The sequence below is a fragment of the Amblyomma mixtum genome, chromosome 6 (genome assembly GCF_055824585.1).
Source record: "Amblyomma mixtum isolate Tamu chromosome 6, ASM5582458v1, whole genome shotgun sequence".
NCBI lineage: Eukaryota > Metazoa > Arthropoda > Arachnida > Ixodida > Ixodidae > Amblyomma > Amblyomma mixtum.
In genome coordinates this window covers 66,201,189-66,222,674 of record NC_143017.1, presented here as the reverse complement: position 1 = coordinate 66,222,674, position 21,486 = coordinate 66,201,189, and the positions used below count along the sequence as shown (strand labels likewise).

The following is a 21,486-nucleotide window of genomic DNA, read 5'->3' as shown; positions in this document are numbered from 1 at the left end:
CTCTTCCTCTGCAGCCAGGAGAGCTGCCACGATGCAGTGAAAGCATATCGTGCCCTAGAAAAGGCACTTTACAACAGCTTTTAAAGCAGCTGGCAAGCAAGTCATGTCTACCAGAAATTACAAGCAGTAGTCCAAAGAAGATTTTATGTGGAATGTGACACAGAGAACGAATTATAGACGCATTCGCATGATGACCGCTTCTGGCTAGTTTAATACCATGAAGTTGCAGAAGTGTGGGAGCACAAGTGCTTGACATGTTCCCTTTATGTATTGTTTATATGAATGTTCCACCCAATGGGAGAAAAGAAACATCTGCCAAATAAAAAACTTTCTTACGTGATCGGTGCTTCTAGGGAAGTATAGAAGGTTGTCAGCAGTGTAGTCTAGGTAGTTTGCTGGCATGTACTGCTCGGCAAAGCAGAACACAAGTGCACTTTAGTTAGATTTAAAAGTTTTTCCTTCTAAAAGATTACAGAAAACAAATTAGTATGTGTCAATTATAATCAGATATATTCTTGTGCTTTGCCTTTATCCTTACACAAACTGATAAGCAAGGATTGAGACCCATTCAGACATAGCTGGCACTTGTAATTCGAGATTGTATGCCAAAATGTGCCACCATGCAAATGTGTGCCATCTAACCTGTTTTCACATGCTGTGCAGCCTATGTTTCAACTCAAGTGGTATGTGATCTATTGCATTTTTCTTGATTAGCAGTAAATAATTTGCATTTTCTCAGCTGCCATTATTTTTTTTTAAGTTACGAGTAGAGTACACTGCCTAAACTAGTTGTACAGATGTCTCTCAAGTTAAAAACTTATCTTAAAGGTGTTGCATGCAAGAGAATGCAAAGAAGAAAATAGTGAAGGGCTACTCTTGCAGTAGCTCTGTGTCTCAGCAACAGCAGGTTAGTAGATTACGCCTTGGGAACTGCACAAACATTTTTCTCTACGCAAGAAGTAACTATTGCCAAGAAAATTTCAAGTTCTTGATTGTGTGCCTATTTACTTTCCCACACAATGCAAGGCCTCATTTTTGAGGGATGTAGTCCCCTGTACCCTCGCTGAGTCAAAGAACAAAACAGAGAATGTTAACCCTATATGTCATGCCTAAACATTCGGAAATTCTGAACTGATTCTGTGCTTTGGCAAGTACAGTGACATCACTTTGAGTACCAGTGGTAGTCAAGTTTGTTTTTCTTCTGTTTCCTTAACTTTTGTTTCCTGAGGCAAAAAAAATCCTTGTGTTCTATTTCTAGTAGCATATTCAGGGACGACACTGGAGAACCGGTCCTAGTGGTGTGGATTTCATAACAGGTTGACCCTGTGGTTTTCATCAAAAACAACACGAAAGCTTTGAGTATGGTGACCATTTCGCTCTTTGTGAGTGGTCTTGGATCCTCTTGTTGCCCCTGACCATTGAACTAACTAGAGATCTAGGCTGGATTCCACTGCAGTGAGTTAAGCCCAACGCATTGTTGAGGTCGCTCTCTATGATATCTCCTCCCTGCCAGCGGCAGAATGCAAAGCCCACGAGGTCTCAAGTCTGCAAAACTGAGTGTTTGTTGACAGGTGACGAATGAAGGAATTAAACAATGTGTGCAAGTGAGCAATATACCAGATTGAATGAAAGCAAAATCATTTGACTTTCTATTAATGCTTTTCAGCAACCAGGAGAGGTTCCACATTGCCTTTTCCTGAAATAATGAAGCAACAATCTGTCTCTGTAACACAGATGACTGCAGTACTTTGAAGCACAGAAACAAGGACCAGAAAGTTAGACAAGCCCTATAGAGCTTGAATGCTCCCAAGGGCATGCTTGGCCAGAGATCCTGATGTTATTGCGCATTGCAGCTTCAGGGAAGCTACATCGGCACAAGAGAGAATGGAGAATGGCGACTTATATTCTTTTATCTAAGCACTGCTCGCTGCAATACTACTGTCCTTTTACCCTCGGAAATATCAAACTGCTAGAATTCGCCTTAGCCATCACCTCACATCTTTCTTTGTAATGCAGTTTTCAAGCTCAACGAAGCTCTGTTCTGGGTAAAAAAGTAATTTGCTATCTTCCAACACTGACCTTGTAACATAGCTTGAATGTCCCTTCGATACAGTGAAACTCTTTTTGCCCATAACTCTTGAATGTGCAGGTGCAGTTCATCAGAAAGGCAGCAAAAATATTTTTTTTCTCTGACCACTGAGGACCTGTTCCACAGGTTATTTGTGCACAAAAGGGCATCTAGCGCAAATGCAGTCACTCAGCAGTGCAATAGTACAGCTTATGAAATATGCCCTACATAGGAAAGCTATCCTGAATATATGGTATAATGCCATTATTTCAAACCCCGTTGGTCTGCTTAAAATATTCTAATTAGCCAGGTTTTTAAATTAACTGAAATCGAAGCAAAACGACACAGCCAAGCTCAAAACATTGATCAACCTTTTGCAGCACTTTACAGTCACCATCACACCCTACAAAGCTGTAGCCGGTGATTAACGATTAATTCTGCCTATAGCAGGAGGTCATTTGGACTCGTTGTGGTCACCGCATCACAGCAGGTCGCCCGAAATTCAGTCAGGCTAGCCTCATCGTCTGCAGAACATGGTTGCGTATCTTGCTCGATGTAACTCGGTTACCAGCAAAGCTTTTTGCCACTCGCCAGTGCTTCTCTACAACAATGTTCTCAGTGCACAAGGTCAGACACATCTGGTTAGTGGCATGGCACAGCTCAAAGGCACATTGCATAGAAGGGCAGCTGTCTGTTTAAAAGAAGCAACGGGAGGAGTCTGCACACTGCTTATCTGGATGCGGCATGGTTTGTTTTGCCAACGATGAGTTCAGTGCATGAAATAAAGGCTATGCTCTATGTCGGTGCCAGCATGGTCTGAGCGCGTGTAATGGCAGTCAGGCACCGGTTAGCTGAAAAGGGTCGATTTAGTCGGCGTGATGTCATCATGCCTTCACAGTCTGTGCAAAGGTGCGTGAAGCATTGCTAATTATTGCGGGCTCACACCTATTGGCAGTTTTCACGACCTAGAGGGGGTGCCTCAATTTATCCAATATGGCTATGGAGGACTCCCTCCGTGATCAGCCTAGGCAGAAAAGAGTTTGTTTTAAAATTCTGCGATAAACTCACGCTTGTTTGTAGATGGCGATAACTTCGTGTGACCCAAACAGCATTTCCTCAGCAGTGTCAATGAATAAACGTACAAGGAAGAAACCACTGCCTGGTGTTTGAAAACGGCCGGCGTGAAGGTGGAGCAGTAAACTGTTGATGCACACTTTGAAGAAATTTTAAATCAATGACATCGATGATGAAGGCGCTTGCAAACAGGAGAATGAAGAAAACCTGAAGATTAGGTAAGCAAGAGCCAGAAATTGTCAATTTGTCATGCTTCTTGACACAAAACAAGCTGGAAAAGTTTAAAAGATCAGAGAAAAAGATAGAGAAAAGATAAGACACCTGTCCACAGTCCCCGTGCAGATAAGAGGAGAGTTAAAAGATCAGAGGAAAGATAAGACGCGCGTCCCAGCAACAACGCCGTCCCCGCGGACGCTGGTTGAAAAAACAGATAAGCGGGGAGCGGCGCTCCCTTCACCTCCTCCCCGCGCTGCTTTCCGGTGGGTAGCGCGCAGGGCCTGCGCGCCGCCTCGCCTTCGTGTCCTGTCAGCTGACCGAGGATGAAATAATTGAAGTGACAGGCGCTGACAACGACGACGATTTACGATTGTGAGCAGTTGCACCAAATGCCGAAGTGCACGGTGAAAGAAGCCGCAGAAGCCTTGTCCGTGCGGGAGGACTTCTGTGAACAAATCCCTGACGGCGCGTGTGCCGCGGAGCACCTGGCAGCTGTTAGAGCTATCGTAGTCGCTCAAATTCGCTCGAAAAAGCGGACGGTGATTACAGATTTCCTTGCCAACTAAAGGTATACGTCCTGTTGCGGCAAACATTGTTTTTTGTTGTTCATTCGATAATTCGACATTCGGATAATTCGACAATTTTTCGCGGTCCCGTCAGTGTCGAATTAACGAGCTTTTACTTGGCGACTCTGAGTTAACCGAGATAGTTATTGAGGTATCACTGTACATTAGTCATCTCCCCAGCACTAATGCTGCATTTTGGTCGCAAAGAATGAAGAGAATGCAGCTAAAGGCAAGATGAAGGGCTTCAAGCTGCTGGCGTATTAATAATGCACACAATTTTGGCACACATTTGGCTCCCAATATGGGCTGGCTGCTTTGGATGAAATTAAAACGTGCAAATGTACAAGAGAGAACGCTCCGCGATGCCAAAACAGAGCATGTCCCTGGGCTCCGGAGTTTGTGTTTTCCAGCAACAGCAGAGGAAGTAGCACAGCAATGGTCTCTATCTGCAACACAGGCAGCTACACTGCTTTGATGCACAGAAACAAGAATCGGAATGTTGGTCAAAAAAGAAACTAACACTGTCAATAAAACCAAAGTTCAAAATGCTATTGCCTGATTTATTTAGTGGGTTGAAATGCTAACCATCAGTACATAGTAGCATGACCAGTGTGCTTTATAGCGAAGCACTCGTACATGTGTTTGATGCCATGTCGTCAGTGCTTTGCTACTAAGTTTGCTCATTATACTGGTGATAGTGAATTGCTTTAATATCAGCCAGAGTTTTAGGCTACTGTAGCTTATAGAAACCACTGCAGTATACTGCCTAGAACATTAACTGATGTCAGCTCCAATGGGGAATGAGAAGTCACTGCTATACTAGGTCGGCAACCTTCTATAAACTAAAAACAAAACAAAGCGGATACTTTGTACAGGTCTCGCATATGCTACATATTTGCTGTGTTAAAAAAAAGAAAAAAAATGACAGCTACTGTTTAGTAGGTTTGTTTTGTTTTATGGGGTTTAACGTCCCAAAGCAACTAAGGCTATGAGGGACGCCGTAGTGGAGGGCTCCGGAAATTTCGACCACCTGGGGTTCTTTAACGTGCACTGTTTAGTAGCTTGAGTAGCTGTAGTAGCTTGAGCAGCAAGTGCTGTCAACTGCTGAACATTCAGCAAACACACAGAAGGAAAAAGAAAGGCTTGCGAAGAACCACTCACCGCAGCAAAGTTGCGCAGAGTGTCGATTTTGTTCACGTAAAGCCAGAATAGGCAGGCCGCATGCAGCAGCCTGGCAGTTTGAGTGGTCTCCTGGTCACTTGTTTTGAGCAGAGCCTCGACACTGCATAGGGCTTCCTCAAAGCTCTCGTCAAATGTGCTGGAAAGCAGACAACAGGAGAACACATTACCGGCTTCTAGCAGCTACGCAATGCAACTCAGGGGTGCCAAAGCAGGGGGAGAAGGGAGGAAGGATGGGGGAAGAAAGCACCAGCGACGCGCTGGGGTACGCTGGTGTTTTCATCGGTTGGCTAGCTGTAGCTTGCTGCATGAAGCTCAGAAAGGCGAAACTGAAACTATGCAGTCATACTGTTCTCAGAGACTGGACCTGCCATTGCACGCTGTTGTCAGAGGTATGCGAGCATGGAACTGAGGTTATGAGTTTGGTTATTTTTACTATGTCTTGCCGTGCCAGTCATACCGGGAGCCCGTTCGAATTAGCTGGTGCGATGTCCAAATTAGCGAGCATACCAGATCATAGACTTGCATGGGCATTGGCGAGGCCTAGTCGGCAGTTCAACTTTTCCATATTAACAGGGGTCGAATTAGTGAGCTTTTACTTTAATTTTGTAAAAACTTTTGTCTATTTTTTTTTGGATATCCATGCGAGCTCTGCAGTGTGGATGCAAAACTTGCCGAAAATCTTGAGAGCAAGTCCCATATCCGTTTCTGCGTAAAGGACCGCAAGTGAGTCACGCAGGCAGAAGAGTAAAGAACGATCACCACATACCGGTCAAGGTTGAACTCGATGTATGGGAAACGAGACAGCAGCAAAGTGCTCTCCACAAGGACAAGGGCATTTGCAAACGCATTGTTGACCTCCGGCGCAAGCTCTTTCAGCTCATGATATAACTCCACGCAGGCCTCCGCAGCTAGCCTGAAACACCACAGCAACATGTTAAGAAAAAAAATTAAAATTCCAGCACAGTCACATTAAAATGCACACTCAGTTTTCAGAAGCTCAGTACTTGAACACTGCCACCGAAAACTTCTGCATTCTATGCATGACGGAACAACTGGCTAAGGAAATTGCAAGAACTTGCAAGGGTGTAAAAAAGTATTCTCTTTGCAGTCTGTATGCATGGCCCAGAATTCAAAGACACACTCAGGCACATGACGTGCAAAGTGGGTCCTTCATTTTTTGACGAACACCTTGGCGAAGTAGAACAGTTGACGAACAATGACAAGGCAAGTGCAATAGATCTGCTCCCAGATTTCAAAATCACCGTCTCTTAAGCCTTTGAAATGAGGTGTATGCATTGAAGCTGCTCACCCTTCTTTCACAGACACGTTCAGCTCCAAGCTCAGAAAGCCAAACTTGTCATCTGCAGTCATGTGCAGTGGAAAGCCAACCATTTCCAGTTGCTTCAGAAGGCTCCTGGAGAAATAAAAGTAAGTAGTGGGGAAAAAGTTTGTATTTGATACGCTTCTAAAGCTCTAGAGATGAGGTTCCTGCACATTCCGATCACTTCTGCAAAGATGTTGTAAGAAGGTAAGCATGGAACACTGGAGAATGTTATGCGCTTTACTCAAGCTAGGTGCTTGTGCTTCACTCATTAAAGGCAACTCCGGTGTTTTTTTATACCTCCACGGATTTTACTGAAACTTTCACAGTACATCAGTAGCGACCCGCGCGGCCGGCAGCGGCGAAATACCGAAGACGACAAAGTGTCGCTAGCGCGCGAGAGAATGCGCTAAAGAACGCTCGAGACCTTGGCCCTGGCTGAACACTGCCGCCGCCACTCTCTCTTCTGCGGCAACCCTCTGATAAACGTGGCCGCGGTCGCCTCCTGGGTGACCTCCACACATCCTTCGCAGTTTTCTGGTCTTTTGTGCCAGATTTTGCAGCCAGGCAGCATTTTGTAGCAGCAAAAATGAATATTGAAATTTTCCATTCCGTGGCCTTGGTCGGAGCGATTTCTAAGGGGTAACCTTAAGAGTGTGACATCGCAGTTTGTGCGCTCGTTAATGTTTGCTTCGAGTTTGCTGAAGGAGAAAGTTTCGAGCTTGTTTTTGGTCATTTAAAATAAAGGACCGAAGCTGTCACTCACAGTAGCTAGTTTAGCCAATCAGTGAACACGCAATACGTTTTGGGACAGTATCCATGACGTCATAGAAGGTTGGTCTGTTGTGACCTCAGTTTGGTCACAACCCAGTTTCGATTTCAATTTTCTGTCTTTTTGCTGTTTCTACTTTGAATGAAAACGTTCTCTCCAGAACAGGAACCTTAACGCTATCGTGTTAAAACAGCTTAAAGATGGCTTGCAAAACAGCATGTCAAACACTGCCTCGAACCTTTAGTTAGTGTGTGTGTGTGTGTAAACTGAACATGAAACTAACCAGAGCGCAATTTTATAATGCACAAACGATAATGGCCAGCACTTTCATGCAACATGTTTTTTCTTCCAAGTTCACTTAACCGCTTGCTATCTTGTAGCAAGGACAACAAACAAAGGTAACCAGATTGGTTTCCTAGCTGACGCAGGTTTTGTTCTTAGTAAACAAACTTTTCAAAGGCCCTAGAAACCACATGTCATTCATAGTGCTAGCAACGCACATTAGCAGGGGACAAAGTTTTTAAGGAAGGAAAGGAGAGTACTGTAGTTGCACAATTTGATCGAATGGTTTGCGTTATGTGATGTTGCTTACTGCAATCAAACCTTGTTGTAGCAAAAACGTAAAAAATCGTAAATATAGTTGAAATATAGCCGAAATTCATAATATAAGATTTTGTCCCAAACTCTCGCAGAAGTGAGAATTTAGACAGTGAAATGATGGCAACTGGGAGAGACAGCTTCCAAAGTTTTAACGCCATTTTGAAGCTACCCATGACGACTGCGGATGTGGCTAGAAACCAAGCTCCAAACGGCAGCCATTGGCTTCCTAAAGCACAGCAGTCAAATGTCATCTAGGGTGGCATCACCGCATTACAGCAGTGTTGCATAAGAAATAGGGACTCCAGAACGAAAGCTAGTGCTGTTTTCACCACCTCCGTAGAAGTCGACGTGAGCACAGGATAGCTACTGTAAGGCCATAATCGACCATGCCATTGGTTCAATGGGCGCAAGAAGCGCAAACTGGTGCTGGCCACCTGGCTACCAACTGCTGACGCTGCTATATCTCTAAAGGCGCTGTTGGCAAGTGCGAAATAAAACGTGAACCGTGGTGCAAACGCTTGCCACACCACCACCGCCTACTTGTGTAGAAAGGCAAAGCCTGCCGCCTGCCATCTGAGCGGACACAGCTTAGTGCTCAGCAGTTAAATATATATCCGTATTACGGCAAACCATGTTCTAAATATGAAGCGACAATTGCATGTTTGTAAAAAATATTTTAGAACAGTTCGAAACAGCCAATAATTTGTTATGTCCGTGTTCGTTATATCGAAGCATGACTGGCGTTATGTCGAGGTTTGAGTGGTCATTTCACACTAGTCACGCCGACTGAAAGAAAGTGTCTATTCAAATAAAAGTATCCCGATAGTCACTCATACGTTTGTCTAGCTGCCTATTAGACCCTCGTTACTGTTTGGCTAGGGGATATTCAAAATTCCACAAGTGCGCTTTCCCACATAACTATGTTGCCATAAACAAGATGGCTGACTTCGCTATAAAGCAATAATGTGGGCTACAGGACAGGCGCTAAAGGTGTGGATAGAATGTGAGAAACGTATTTTGGAAAAATCAAACAAAAAACCACTCTTTCTTGCTTTGTTTCAGCTGGAAATGCATGGTCAGCCATCTTGTTTGGGACAACATTGTTATGCGGGAAAGCGCACTTGCGGAATTTTGAATATCCCCTATTGTCTACAGTGAGGAGACCTAGCATTCCATGCTCACATACCCATGGAACTCCCCCGTGACACCCGTCTCTTTCTTGATCTTGACCCAGCGGACAAGAGCCAGGGAACGCAGCTCAACTCCCAGCGTCACCACCTTGCCAATCACGTGCAGTGCCTCCGTGTACTGCTTCTCCTGCCTGAACTGCCACAAGAGCAGCTCACATCGCTTCCAGAATTCATTCTGAAAATTTGGAAACGCAACTGTTAGCAGAGGCACCGCAAGTCCACAGACAGAGGCAGAGTGCATACAGCTTGTTCAAACTAGTGGCTGCCTTAAAATGTCAAAGTATATGCAATGAGGAAGTCACAGAGCATTCTTTTGAACGATCACGGGCCACCCAGAACTCTTCTTGTGGAAAAATCTGGGCACACATACTTGGCTTTAGTAGAGAAATGAAGATGCCATGGATAGTCATAAAGGTACTTGCACATATATCTCTTTTAGAAATCGCATAGAAATCGTTGGTATAGCTGGACATCTAAGATGTTCAAAAATGTCTTCAGCCAAAATTTGCAGTTGGATCCACTCTCAAAGAGCAGGGGTCTCAAACTTACCTCACTACGGAGGCTGCATTATCACTGTCTTTCAACGGGTCAGTAGACAGAGAGAGAAGGGAAGAGGGATCAAAGGCCAAACAAGTATTAAATGTGAAGTTTAAGCAAAGGTTGGTAAATGTAAATTCTTTAACGACAGGCCTGCATGACTGGATGGCCACGAAAGAGTGAAAAAGGGAGAAGGAGCGACATCTTTCCACAATAAAAGCCGAGATCTTAACAGCCAATGGGCTACATGCGCAGCCTTGTCCCAGAGACCCCTGATCTAGAGGATGAAGCATTTATTTCTCATCAAATACATGCAATGTTCAAGCACTATTAAAAAAAAAAGTGAATTTTTAATACAGTAAAAAACTATGAGCAGGACTACAGCAGTCTGAACATTGCCTTCCTTCATTTGGCTTCCTCATCCACTTGTCTCTCTGGTTAACTTCCGAGTAACCATTACAGACAGTGCATCTCCGCACTACATTTCTGTCAGCTGGCAGGCAGTAGGGACAGCAGGCCTTTCCCAGCCCAAATGGTTTATGGAACAATTTCCAGTTGGTCCCAGTTGGAACCAGCTGGGTTCCAGTTGGTTCCAACTGGAACCAACTGGAAATTGTTCCATAAACCAGTTGAGCTGGGAAAGATTTTCGCCATGAGATTAGCACAATTGTGCTAATCTACCACTGGCTAGTTGTTGTACCGTAACAGCTGCTTAAAAATCTGTGGTCAGCACAATCTAGCAGGCCTCCTGGTAAGCAACAGCACAATCTCAGGCTATGCTGTTTGTCGAGAATTTCGAGCAAAAAGACGTGTGAAAATAAAGACTCATTACTTGCATATCTGACAGAAAATATTTTTCAATTTTGAGCACTCTTGTCCCAGAGGAACGCACGAATCTGCTATACAGGTCATGGAGAACGTAAGTACATCTGTAAGTTTCAGTTTCACACTATTAGCAGCCATGACGGTACAAGTTCAGTTTAAGTAAAATCTGGAAATACTAGCATTACCGGTCTAGCATGCACTACAGTAGGATCTTGATACGAATGTCACGGGGTCGGGAAAAATACTCGTGCCAGCCAAAATTTGCATGATCAAGAAATGAACAAAATCTGCATGCGGAAGTACGGGAAATGCACTCACAAAGATCACTTTACAGCTGACTGGATTTATTTACAGCCGCATGCCAGCGCTTACTGCTCATAGAGCATACTGTGCAAGTTGCAATTGCGGTTTTAGTGATGTGTGGGCCGCACACAACTATTTGCCCCTCACCAGGCAGGGCACTTTTATTTTTTTTAAGCCCTTTCCAACATATGTATGTAACGCGCAGTCGGCGACTGCGGAGTCAGTAGTGTGAAGGCAATGTTTAGTGCTTGAGGGCACGGTCCCGGAAATCATGCCAGCCGTGATTGTACCGTCGAGATTCTACTGAACTATGAACACAGCTGTAGTGACCAGGAGGTTGAACATGCGTTAAAGGGACCACGAAGTGATATTTACTGAGGTTAGGAAAAGCACGAGAGGGGTTGGTATTTCATCACTGCAGCTAGAAGTTTTTTTCGGCTAGCTCCATTCGCGCCGAAGATACTGGTGATTAAAATGATGCTCCACTCCCCCCCTCAACTCATACATGCCTCCACCAGAAAAATAAAAAGAGAAAGAAAACAGGTCGCCCATGTGACTTGGGCATGCCCAGTGAGAACATTCACCCAGACTGCCCGTTTCAGTGACTGGAATAGGGGCGGCTAAGCAAGCATGGTGAGGTGTCACCCCAGTTGGTTGAGAGCAGCAGTTTTTAACCAATTATTTGCAAATTTCACACATAGCTTTTAAATCTGACTAATACTCACAAAGATCACCTAAACACGATACCAGCTTTCGTCGTCTTGATCACAACACCAGTCATCAAAAAAAGTAGATAAATATATGTGCATTGGGTTATATGGTTTATAAATATATGGTTTATTGGGGTTTAACGTCTCAAAGCGACTCAGGCTATGAGGGACGCCGTAGTGAAGGGCTCCGGAAATTTCAACCACCTGGGGTTTTTTAGCGTGCACTGAGATCGCACAGTACACGGGCCTCAAGAATTTCGCCTTCATCAAAATTCGGCCGCCGCGGCCGGGATCGAACCCACGTCTTTCGGGTCAGCAGTCGAGCGCCGTAACCGCTGAGCCACGGCGGCGGGAGCCTATGATGGAGACAAACTTTAATCTGCATCTGAGCTCTGTATGTAGCATTTATCACCAGAGATGTGTGGGTAACAGGTCTGAGGCCGTGTTCCTCTAGGCGCTTTTGCATGCAAGTGTACAGGCATTGGTGAAGGCTGCAAAGAACAATCCAAAAGATTCCAGAAGGCTTGCCTGCCCACCTGTAATTCTGCCGAAAAGTCCTCAGAGTGATAAGTCATGTGCAGGGCAGTCAGCTCCACACTGATTTTGGCGCATGTGGTGGCCTGGTCGTTGATCTTGTATTGAAGGCAGTTGTATGCCAGAAGGTAGAATGGCCGAGCTGTAAGCAGGCAGTTGTAACAGTGGTAAGTTTTTTTACCAGAAGTCGTTTTCCATTAACACCAACACAATTATTGTGCTTACAAAGGTGCATCTTTTTTTTCGCTCCTTGCAGTTGAATGCCTGCCGACATCAGCTTACGCTGTTTCATTTTGTGCTTTCAATATTTTGTTGTGCATAATTTATGTAGAAAACATAGCAGTGCTTTGTGTGACCAATCTTTCGCACTGCCTAATTTCTAGAGTTCACTAAAATGCTTTTCCCTTCAGCTTTGGTGTAAAATGAATTTTTTTTTTTTCCCATGAAAACTGGCTCAAACTTTCATATGTCAAAAGAAATACTTCACTTCCCTTTCCACCACTGCCCCTACCAAGCTGTACTCATCATAGGAGACTGTACCAACATTGCCAATGACGAGACACACTCGTCTGGGCCGATGTTTCGTTGCTCCCACTGGCACGGCTGGCACTGTGTTTGCAAAATTCCAACACTAGATGGTGGCAGTTGTTTATAAAGCGCGTTTTGTGCCTTTAGCACATGTTTTAAGCCTGACACCAGTCATATTTGGTAATCACCCCCCAAAATTTGGCGATTAAGGAAGAATGCTCTTCGGAGAAGAAATTTAATTTTTACACAATATGAAATGAAATTTGGCGTACTTAATGGAAAGTCCGCTAAATGTTGAAATAAAAAACTTCACTGAAACAACTTACTTGTGACATTATATATTTTATATGCTTCATTTAAAACACTTAACGTCTAATCATTTAAAACACCAGAAGTGCTTTTAATGACAGACTTATGGATGCATTTTCTTGATCGTAAATACAATGGACTAATTGAACTAGGAGAAGAACTCAAGTACAGTGCTCTGCATTCTTACCCAGAAGGCCTACATCATCAGTTTCCACTGCGCAAGCTTCTGCAATCTCGACAAGTGATGATGGGCAGTAATCTTCAGCAGCAGCAAGTATTTTCAAAAGTTCCTTTTGGTCTGAAAACAAGCATTAAAATTCCAATGCTGTGTTACATATGAGCACATCCACAACTGAAAACAAACTAGAGACCACAATATTTATAGATTCGCTTCAGCAGTATTTTCTGCAAGGAAGGGCTGATCTGTTCAGTTTTGATTAGTTCCACTTGATTAGGATGTTCTGCACTACTGTATCTCCACATGCAGTTAATTTTAACCCTTTTCAGTATGAGGAGTCAGGTTTAACCTTGCTTTTGGGTTGGCTTTCAGGGCCTGCACTTAAGCACAGGGTATATGTCATACCCAGTTTGTATGGTGCTGCCAGCTTAAGAATGATAAGTTTTTTTTTTTTTTTTTTTAAGAGCTGTCATTTGATGAGAGCAGGATATAAAGAGCAGTTCGAGTTAGCACAGCTTGTAATTTGGCATGCACGCATTTTTGCCTCGATGCCATCAGCTCTGCTTCTCAGTTATGCCTGGTGAGTTTCTCCATTCCGCCGTGTTTGACATCAATATCTTGATGTTTGATAAGACAAAAAAATTAGCGCTATATATGTTCACCGGCGCTGAACTATTAGGCTTACACGTGAATCTGTGCGTGCCAGCAGACAAACTACACGACGTTTCTGTTGCTACTGGGCTGCCAGCTAATCAATGGGAACATATTCAAGCAGCGAAAAAAATGTTGCCGCATTCAGGAAGAACAAAAATGATGTGCTGCCTAGAAAAAGGCTCCACTATACTTGGAAGGAAGCACGCGCCAACTACAAGTGAGAAACGTGCCGCGTCTCACTTTACATCCAGTGCTTTGAGCCATTTCACAAAGGAAACAAACGGTTTCCATTGTGAAAAGTGCAGTCTAGGAGAGCCTAGACTGCACTTCGTTTACAGTAAATATTTTTTCATGTTCCCCTGAATGCAGCTGTGGGTCACTTTTGTCCCACTTTTTTCAGAGTGGCTATTCCACTCCGGGAACATGTTCGACCCATTTTTTTTTTCGCCTCTAATTGATGTGCAAGGTTGGGAATTGTGCTAAAAGTATTCTTTTGCTCCTCCTATTTTACGGGGTGACAATTAATAAAAAAATTTTATGCGAAATTTTTAGCACCCTACAAAAGGTTAAACGGAGCTTTAAATGATGGAAGGGGAAGTGGACTATGAGAACTATCGTTGAAAATGACACAATTTTTTTATTTTTGGTAATGCATAAATTTAGAAGGGTCTCAAGTACTCAGGTTTTACAATTTATGGCAACTAAGAAATGTCTCCTTGAAGAAACCACTGTTTGAGTGGTATAACCACACTTTGAAAATGCTTTAGTAGAAAAATGGCCAAAACTGCAAAAAACAAGCCCAAAGCTGGATTTTTCACTCTCAGTCTATTAGTGCTCAAACAATGCATGTTGCTGTGAAAAAGAATAATAGTTTCCTATATGAGTGATTCAGAGGAAAAAAAAAAAAAAAGAAGAATGGAGCTAAAGCTTCTAGAGGGTGCAATAAGAATTCATATTAAAAAAAAAAAATGCTTAGAAAGCAAATTTTTCTTGAGTATTGGCTTCAAAATTTGCTTCTGTATACTCTTCATTGTAATCTCTGCAGTAGTGCTTACATACATTGGAAAAACAGCGCTGGCAACGAGCGCATTCATTCCTAGATCAGTTCCTGTCAGGAGCCTTGCTTCGAAAACTGCACTTGCAAGCTGCTCTTTGAGATGCATGCGCCAACCAGGCACCGGTTCACTGATTTCTTGTTTTCTGCTCTACAGAAAAGGAATAAACTTTGTGGACAGGTTCCTGAATAGTTGGGGGATAGATGAGAATAATAATCCATAAAGGAATTTTTTTTAGTAAAAAAAAATGCGACTTCAGCTTCCAATCTCCTAAAGCCTCTATGTACCACAGTACTGTTTCTGTACACTTCATGCAAGGCCACGAGCCAATGGTCTGCTGCCAAGACTGCATTTATGGGCAACTATTGAAGCGGGTCCCATGTGCACAGTACCTCTTTTGAACCTTAAAAAAAAAAAGAGGGAGGGATAGAGAGAGAGAGAGAGAGGGGGGTGCAGTTCCTCAGTAGGAAATCTAAGTTTGGTTTATTGGGGTTTAAGGTCCTAAAGCTACTCAGGCTATGAGGTAACCCGTAGTGAAGGGCTCCGGAAACTTCGACCTCCTGGGGTTCTTCAACGTGCACTGGCATCGCACAGTACACGGGCCTCTAGCATTTCGCCTCCATCGAAATTCGACCGCCGCGGCCGGGATCGAACCCGCGTCTTTCGGGCCAGCAGCCGAGCGCCGTAACCACTGAGCCACCGCGGCAGGGAGTAGGAAATTGAGGTTAAGGTGGAAAAGGTGGGTAGGCATTCCGCCCCCTCTTTCTAAAATTCACCCAGCCTGCAAGCTACATTTTGCCCCCCAAGCAGTTTCATCTGGTCACTAGCACATTCCGAGAAAAGCTCCCTGACCTCTCTCTCTCTTTTTCACACATTAATATGAAAAACATGTAATCCTACAAAGTTAAACTGGGCCAGGAGCGAAGGATGCTTCGACACAGCAGTATCTCTGCACATCAGCGTCGACCTGTATGCCTTTTTACGTAGTTCCTTAAAGGAACACCAAGGACTGCTCCATCCAACTTTTGTTCTGGGTAAAAATTATTTCTGTAGCTCTTTCTGGCTATGTTGATGTTTGCCCAGCAGTTGATGCTTTTATTGTCAAGAAAATCTGATTTAAAAATTCTCATTGCCCGATTTAAACTCCTGACACCCATAATGAGAAGGACCCTGTAACACCATTTGGAAACAAATAGTTGTGTTGCCTGTAATCAGGGATCCGCACATGAAAATCGTGTCTCAACACACTGCAGTTTGCTTGCATAACCAGCCGCAAGTGGCTATATCTGTATTTAATTTTTATTACAGTAGCAGAGGCGAAAATGCTGGAGTTGTCTCTGTGAAGCCCCTCCCTTCCAGAAACCTCACCCACCAGCCACTTCCCCACTGCACCCCCTTAGATGGCAGCCCACCCGTTCCCTGAAACCCTCAGTTCACCTCCCCACCACACCCTTGCCCACCCTTCACCCTCCAGAAGCACTACTCACCACCAAACCATCTGCCTCCATCCCTCACAAGGCCCACAGCCACTAGAAGCCCACACAGCAACAGAACGAAAAAATGCGGTGAAACTGAATTCAAAGATGCAGTGGGAAAGCCAGCTGTACTTTAGAAACACTACCCACCAGTCACCTCCCCAACCCACCCTCAACTCAGGTGGCTGCTCATCCAACCAACCGCTTATCTTCGTCCACCTTCACCCACCAGAAGAATTCTGCCGTGTGTACAAAGCCTCGGTTTAGAGCAAAAGCATCAAAGTCGCCAACGGTAAATCCAAATGCTAGTGTAGCTTTCTCGCCTTAGGTTTCACAGTTGGCCTTTTCACTTTTTTTTATAACAAATAAAAGCTCCATTTTCGGCGAAAGCAGAGTCTTTGTCGTTAGAACGCGGTAATTAATTAAACGGGCCAGCTTCATTTTGTGCAGTGTTCTTTTAACCTGCCTGTCCCATTTGCAGCTGACCGGCCTGCTCCCAGCAGCCTCTCGGCAATTTAGATCAATGCTAGAGAAGGTTGTTGACCTATGAGCTATATGCATTATAACAATGATTTACAGACTAATACAGAGGAGAAGAATTTTCATACGGGCACAACAGCTCGACTACGCCATTCTATGGGACAGAAAGTGTCGCAGTCTGCTTGAGAAAATGAATTTCACAGGCAGGACACATGTTAGCATGATAAGATGCACACAAGAGATACTTGCCTTTTGTATCCTGAATGAGGTGAACAAGTTGCGTGAGCAGCACCTTGAGCACTCGCAGGGCCGTCAAGTAGTGCTCCAGCCCTGCTTTGACGCTGTGGAGGTGACTCAAATGCTGCTTGACGAAAGGTGCAAGGCCCAGCATTTCCCTAAAGGCGGCTGTGAATTTCTGCCGACTGGCTGCACCCTGCATTTGCTGATCTGCGGAAAGCAACCTTGCCAGGACTGTTTGCACGCAAGTCATAAGGCAAACAAATTCTTCCGAGCCGAGCCGGCAGTCCTGCCACCGTATGCACGCAGGAAGCTTGACTTGCTGCACAGAACTGGTCCTGCCAGCAACGTGCAGGCCAAAGGCTGACACCTGATCCACGATAGCCAGTAGGGCTGTCACATGACGGTACAGGCCCATCTCGTCAGCGAACAGTACTTCACCCACAATCTTATTCCATTCAGAGACGAGGCTGAAGCACCTGCCAAACCTGAAGCTCAGTCTGTGTTGCTCCAGGAGGATGTTAACGGTGACCGGAATGTTAGCTCGCAGTTGCCTGGGCACACGTGGGAGAAGTGCGGACACAGAGGTCACGACACACTGGCGCAGTTCCCTCAGCCACCGTTCGTTCTTCGCCTTTGCCACACACCAAGTGGCGACTATGCCATGCTTATCGGCGACAGCGCTCAACTCGTCCTTGAGGCAGAGTAACCGCATTGCATGCAGCAGGAGCTCAAACCCGATGGCTTGCCGAGCAGGTTCGTTGCTCTGTCGGATCTCAAGTGTTGTGTTCCACAGCTGCACGTACATGTTGGCGACCACTACAGCAGTCTTTGGATTTTGACAGTCCATGGTTTTAAGCAGGGACAACGCTATTTGAGTGGCTGCAGAAGCTTGGGGAAGCAGCGCCTAAAAATAGGGGAGAACATAAAGAAGCTCAATTTTCAACTTATTCATAATCAGCAATGAGAACAACGAGAAACTAACAACCTGAATGCGCTTTTTTGTTTTGCAGTGACCAACCTGGCTAACTGAAATGAGTTGTGTATGACATTAGACTGATGGCACATAGAGAATGCTATGCTCAGTTCAAAGACAATGGCTGCAACTGACTCAACTTTGTCGGACCATGCAAAAGTCAGTTTACCCCAAATTCAAATTAAATTAAATTAAACTCAAATTACATGCTGCTGCCACTACAGCAGTACATGCTACGATTCCTGGACATCACTGTTATCACTATAATTGTTTCAAGCTTATAGCATACTGGAAGCTAAACCAAGTGTCAGCTCATCAGCAACCAACTTCACAAAGGTGCTTGCTACTAAGAAAGGGGCATGACCCCAACAAACCTAAGCCCCCAGGATATAGCTCATTTTTGGATATTTTTGATATCTACTGGATATTAAAAATTTATGGTCAGATGTATGCTAGCTGCACATCATGTACCAGGAAGTAAGAGCCATAAATAAGCATGGTGTGCTGGAGCGACATTGGTAGCCATAATAACCATGAAAGGAAACACATCCACTTTCAACAGATGATTACTCAATAAATTTGAGCGAGAAGCACACCTTTGCATTCATTCTAAACAGCTTTCCTTTGGACGGATAATGTCCATGAGACATTCTCAAATTCAGCAAATAAGTTAGAGCGAAATTCCTTCCTGTGTGTTCCCTTTCATATTGGAGCTGACTGTACCTTGCAATGGGCTTATTTTAAATTTTACGATATAACACAGCACCCGACTACTTTCCTTGATATAAAGGAAGACCACATAACATGAACCAAAGATTAAAAAAAGAAGTGGGATGTGTTGCAGGTGTGGGACTCAATTGTACAGTTAATCGTTGCCTAGAGCGCACAAAGGTGCTTTTTACTTCAAGCCAGTCTAATTATCCTCATTTAGCTTTGCAGAAGTTTGAGGGATATTTTCACAAAGCTAATTGGAGCCTGAAGGTATAGCTAACTACCACCAGCTCACATGCTCCTATTTACTTAACAAAATTAGGAGAAACACATGACTGCACAAAAAATGAGCTTCAAAGATGAGGTTGTATAGCTTGAAAGAAAATGCTTCAACTGGCACTATTTTTGCAACAACCTTTGTGCGTGTGCACACATACACATGCGCATATACTATAAACACCACGGAAACAAACATTTCAATTAAAAAGTGCATACCTGTTTCAGGAGCAAGGAGAATACATGGTAGAGAGTGTTGAGATGATCACTGCAGTCAGCGAGTTTCACAACCTCTTGAAGAGCCTGCAGGCCCATGCCTATAGCTGCTACAGCCTCTGCTGGTATTTCGTGGCCGGAATTGCCATTTCGTAATCTGAGGATGTATGTGAATAGACTTTTGATAAAGTCGGCGCATTTCTGCGGGTTGTCATTAACCGAAGCTAAGTAGGCCTGAAAGAAAACAAAAACAAGAGCAAGTGAGCATTTCTAAAGTGAGAGAACAACTAACAGCCAAAAAAGTTACTTGCCTTCACATCATCTCCGAGTCCTTGCAAGGCCTTGGCTTTCACCTTCTTGTAAATTAGCTGCTCAGCCATTGTACTTTGGGAGCTGCAGGAAATGATAAGCGAAGTTGATGGGGCACAAGTTTACACCAACGTGACGCCGACAACTGCGAGCATCGTTATGCAACAGTTATTTTTTCTAGATGTCAGTTAGCCATAGGCTTGAAGCAAGCAAACTGTGACAAAACAACGCATACAGAATTGAAACCCCAATACTGTTCAGTTTTTAGTTTTATGGGGGTTTAACTTGCCACAGCGGCTCATGCTCCGAGGGTCGCCATAGTGAAGGGCTCCAGAAATTTCGACCACCTGGGGTTCTTTGCGTGAACTGACATCGCACAAAACACGCGCTTCTAGCACTTCGCCCCCATCGAAATGCGACCTCCGCGGCCGGGATTGAAATCGAACCCGCGTCTTTCCAGTTAGCAGCTGAGCACCATAACCACTGAGCCAATGGTTCACTCGTAAATGGAGAGCCTGCGAGCGTATGCCTGGCGGAGCACCACAACCGCAGCAAATATATATATATATATGCGGAATACATTTATCTGGACCTAGACGAGGCCAATACACGCATTATAAGCGTAAACGCGTCGATTATGAAATAACTCACACAAGGTAACGAGGAATTCCAGCGACAATGCGTTAGGCACGGCAAGCGGAATAGCACCGAAACGCGAAATGACTTACCCAGTTCGCTCTTGTCCACTTCGCGCAAAATTACCGAGAGACAACCGTTCAGAGAATGGGAGCGTAATGAAAAGACCTCATGACAACTAGACGACTGCAACCGCACCAGCCTTTGCGCCTTTGGGATTTCTGACGTTAAAAATGGTCGAGGGCTTTTCAAAACCGGCGGTGACGGCGGCCTCCAGCGACGATCGCGACACGCAGCGCTGTACAGTAAAGAGGAACCAGTGAGAGGAACCAAAAACAAATTTTTCGCTGGCATGTTTTATTTATAAAAAAGATACCAAAACCTAAATAGTAAAATAAGTTTTAATAAAACTAGCATTTAATATATATTTTGCGTGTCTCCAGCAAAAGGGCTTAATAAAAGTAAATTTAGAAAGCCTTGTAACTAGCGCCGCGCGCACAGCCTATTTTGTTTGGCGTTGAGCAGACTGCTGCGGTCGCCGCTAACATTTGCGATCGCTGAAAGTTGCTGAAACAAGTGGCTTCTCAGTGATCTGGGAAGCACGCATCGCCTGAAATATGGCTGATAAAGATGGGTACATCGAAAATGTCGGTTTTCTTTACCGCACCATGGGTAAGTTTCTGCGGTTCCATGAGCAAGTGATTTTCTGAACGCTCAAGCGAGCTGGTAGCGTTGACATCCAATGTTGTTCTGCGATCTTTACTATCGATGCTTGTTACTTTATGATTTGTCTGTAGAAGTGCTCACAGTTTTGGTGCGTTTATTTTTCCAATACAAGTGGAAAGGGATCCAAGCAAGCGAAGAGTGAAACCCGTTGAAAATCACCTGCAACTGCTCGATTTCGCTGACTTGGGTGACAGTTCCGATGACAGCGACTTCCAAATTGATGACCATGAGAAAGGTTGGTTATGCTTATGTTAACCTGTTATTTTTTAAAATAGAAGCTGTACAAGTGAGTTTGCTATTTGATTATGACTAAAGACGTTTCCGAACAGCCAATCGAACGCGGCGCGTTCCATTCGAAGCCGTTTCAGCGGGTTTGGTTTCGTCGAATCGTCTTTTATTTCAAAGCTTTTCGATTAATTTTTATGTCAAGTTGTCTATGAAACTTACTATTTAGTCATGAAAGCTTTAATGCCGGTATTTCAATGTGTGCGTGACATACAGGTTAACAAATGAATGTGCCGAAAAGAAAAAAAAGATCAGCAGGGTCTCTTATAGTGCTGAATGCAAGACAAAACCTTCTCTTTGTAGGGGTTACTAAAACTTCTGAAGCTGTGCTTCTAAGACCACAGTGACCGTGCAGTGCACATTGCTTTGTTGCGCGGTGGCACCATTAGCCATCTGAGGCCCAATGTTTTGGACTGTATTGCCATGCTCACTGTACTTGTGAAAACGCGCAAATCAGCAAAATAGTCGCATTATTCCTATCCGTGCACCTGCATTCAGACACAGTCTCAAGTGTGGTGCATTAATGAAGATTATTTT

General features: G+C 44.3%; 2 protein-coding genes across 6 annotated transcripts in view; one reads left to right on the top strand and one right to left on the bottom strand.

Moving 5' to 3' along the window:
• The window catches only part of Sse (extra spindle pole bodies like 1, separase), a 67,442-nt gene extending 47,223 nt beyond the window's left edge, over positions 1-20,219 (bottom strand). The window contains exons 1-10 of the mRNA XM_089548034.1: positions 20,031-20,219; positions 19,305-19,386; positions 18,997-19,227; positions 16,827-17,721; positions 12,923-13,033; positions 11,901-12,040; positions 8,986-9,164; positions 6,416-6,520; positions 5,873-6,019; positions 5,086-5,242 (exon numbers count right to left, since the gene is read on the bottom strand). Coding sequence (XP_089404160.1) covers positions 5,086-5,242; positions 5,873-6,019; positions 6,416-6,520; positions 8,986-9,164; positions 11,901-12,040; positions 12,923-13,033; positions 16,827-17,721; positions 18,997-19,227; positions 19,305-19,373 — 2,034 coding nt within the window. The 5' untranslated portion in view covers positions 19,374-19,386; positions 20,031-20,219. The remainder of the gene's footprint in view (positions 1-5,085; positions 5,243-5,872; positions 6,020-6,415; positions 6,521-8,985; positions 9,165-11,900; positions 12,041-12,922; positions 13,034-16,826; positions 17,722-18,996; positions 19,228-19,304; positions 19,387-20,030) is intronic.
• Positions 20,220-20,442: 223 nt separating this feature from the next.
• LOC149339272 (PHD finger protein 14) overlaps positions 20,443-21,486 on the top strand; it is a 34,525-nt gene continuing 33,481 nt past the window's right edge. For all 5 annotated transcript variants that reach the window (XM_089548030.1, XM_089548032.1, XM_089548031.1 and 2 more), the window contains exons 1-2: positions 20,443-20,610; positions 20,777-20,899. In XM_089548030.1, coding sequence (XP_089404156.1) covers positions 20,556-20,610; positions 20,777-20,899 — 178 coding nt within the window. In that variant the 5' untranslated portion in view covers positions 20,443-20,555. The remainder of the gene's footprint in view (positions 20,611-20,776; positions 20,900-21,486) is intronic.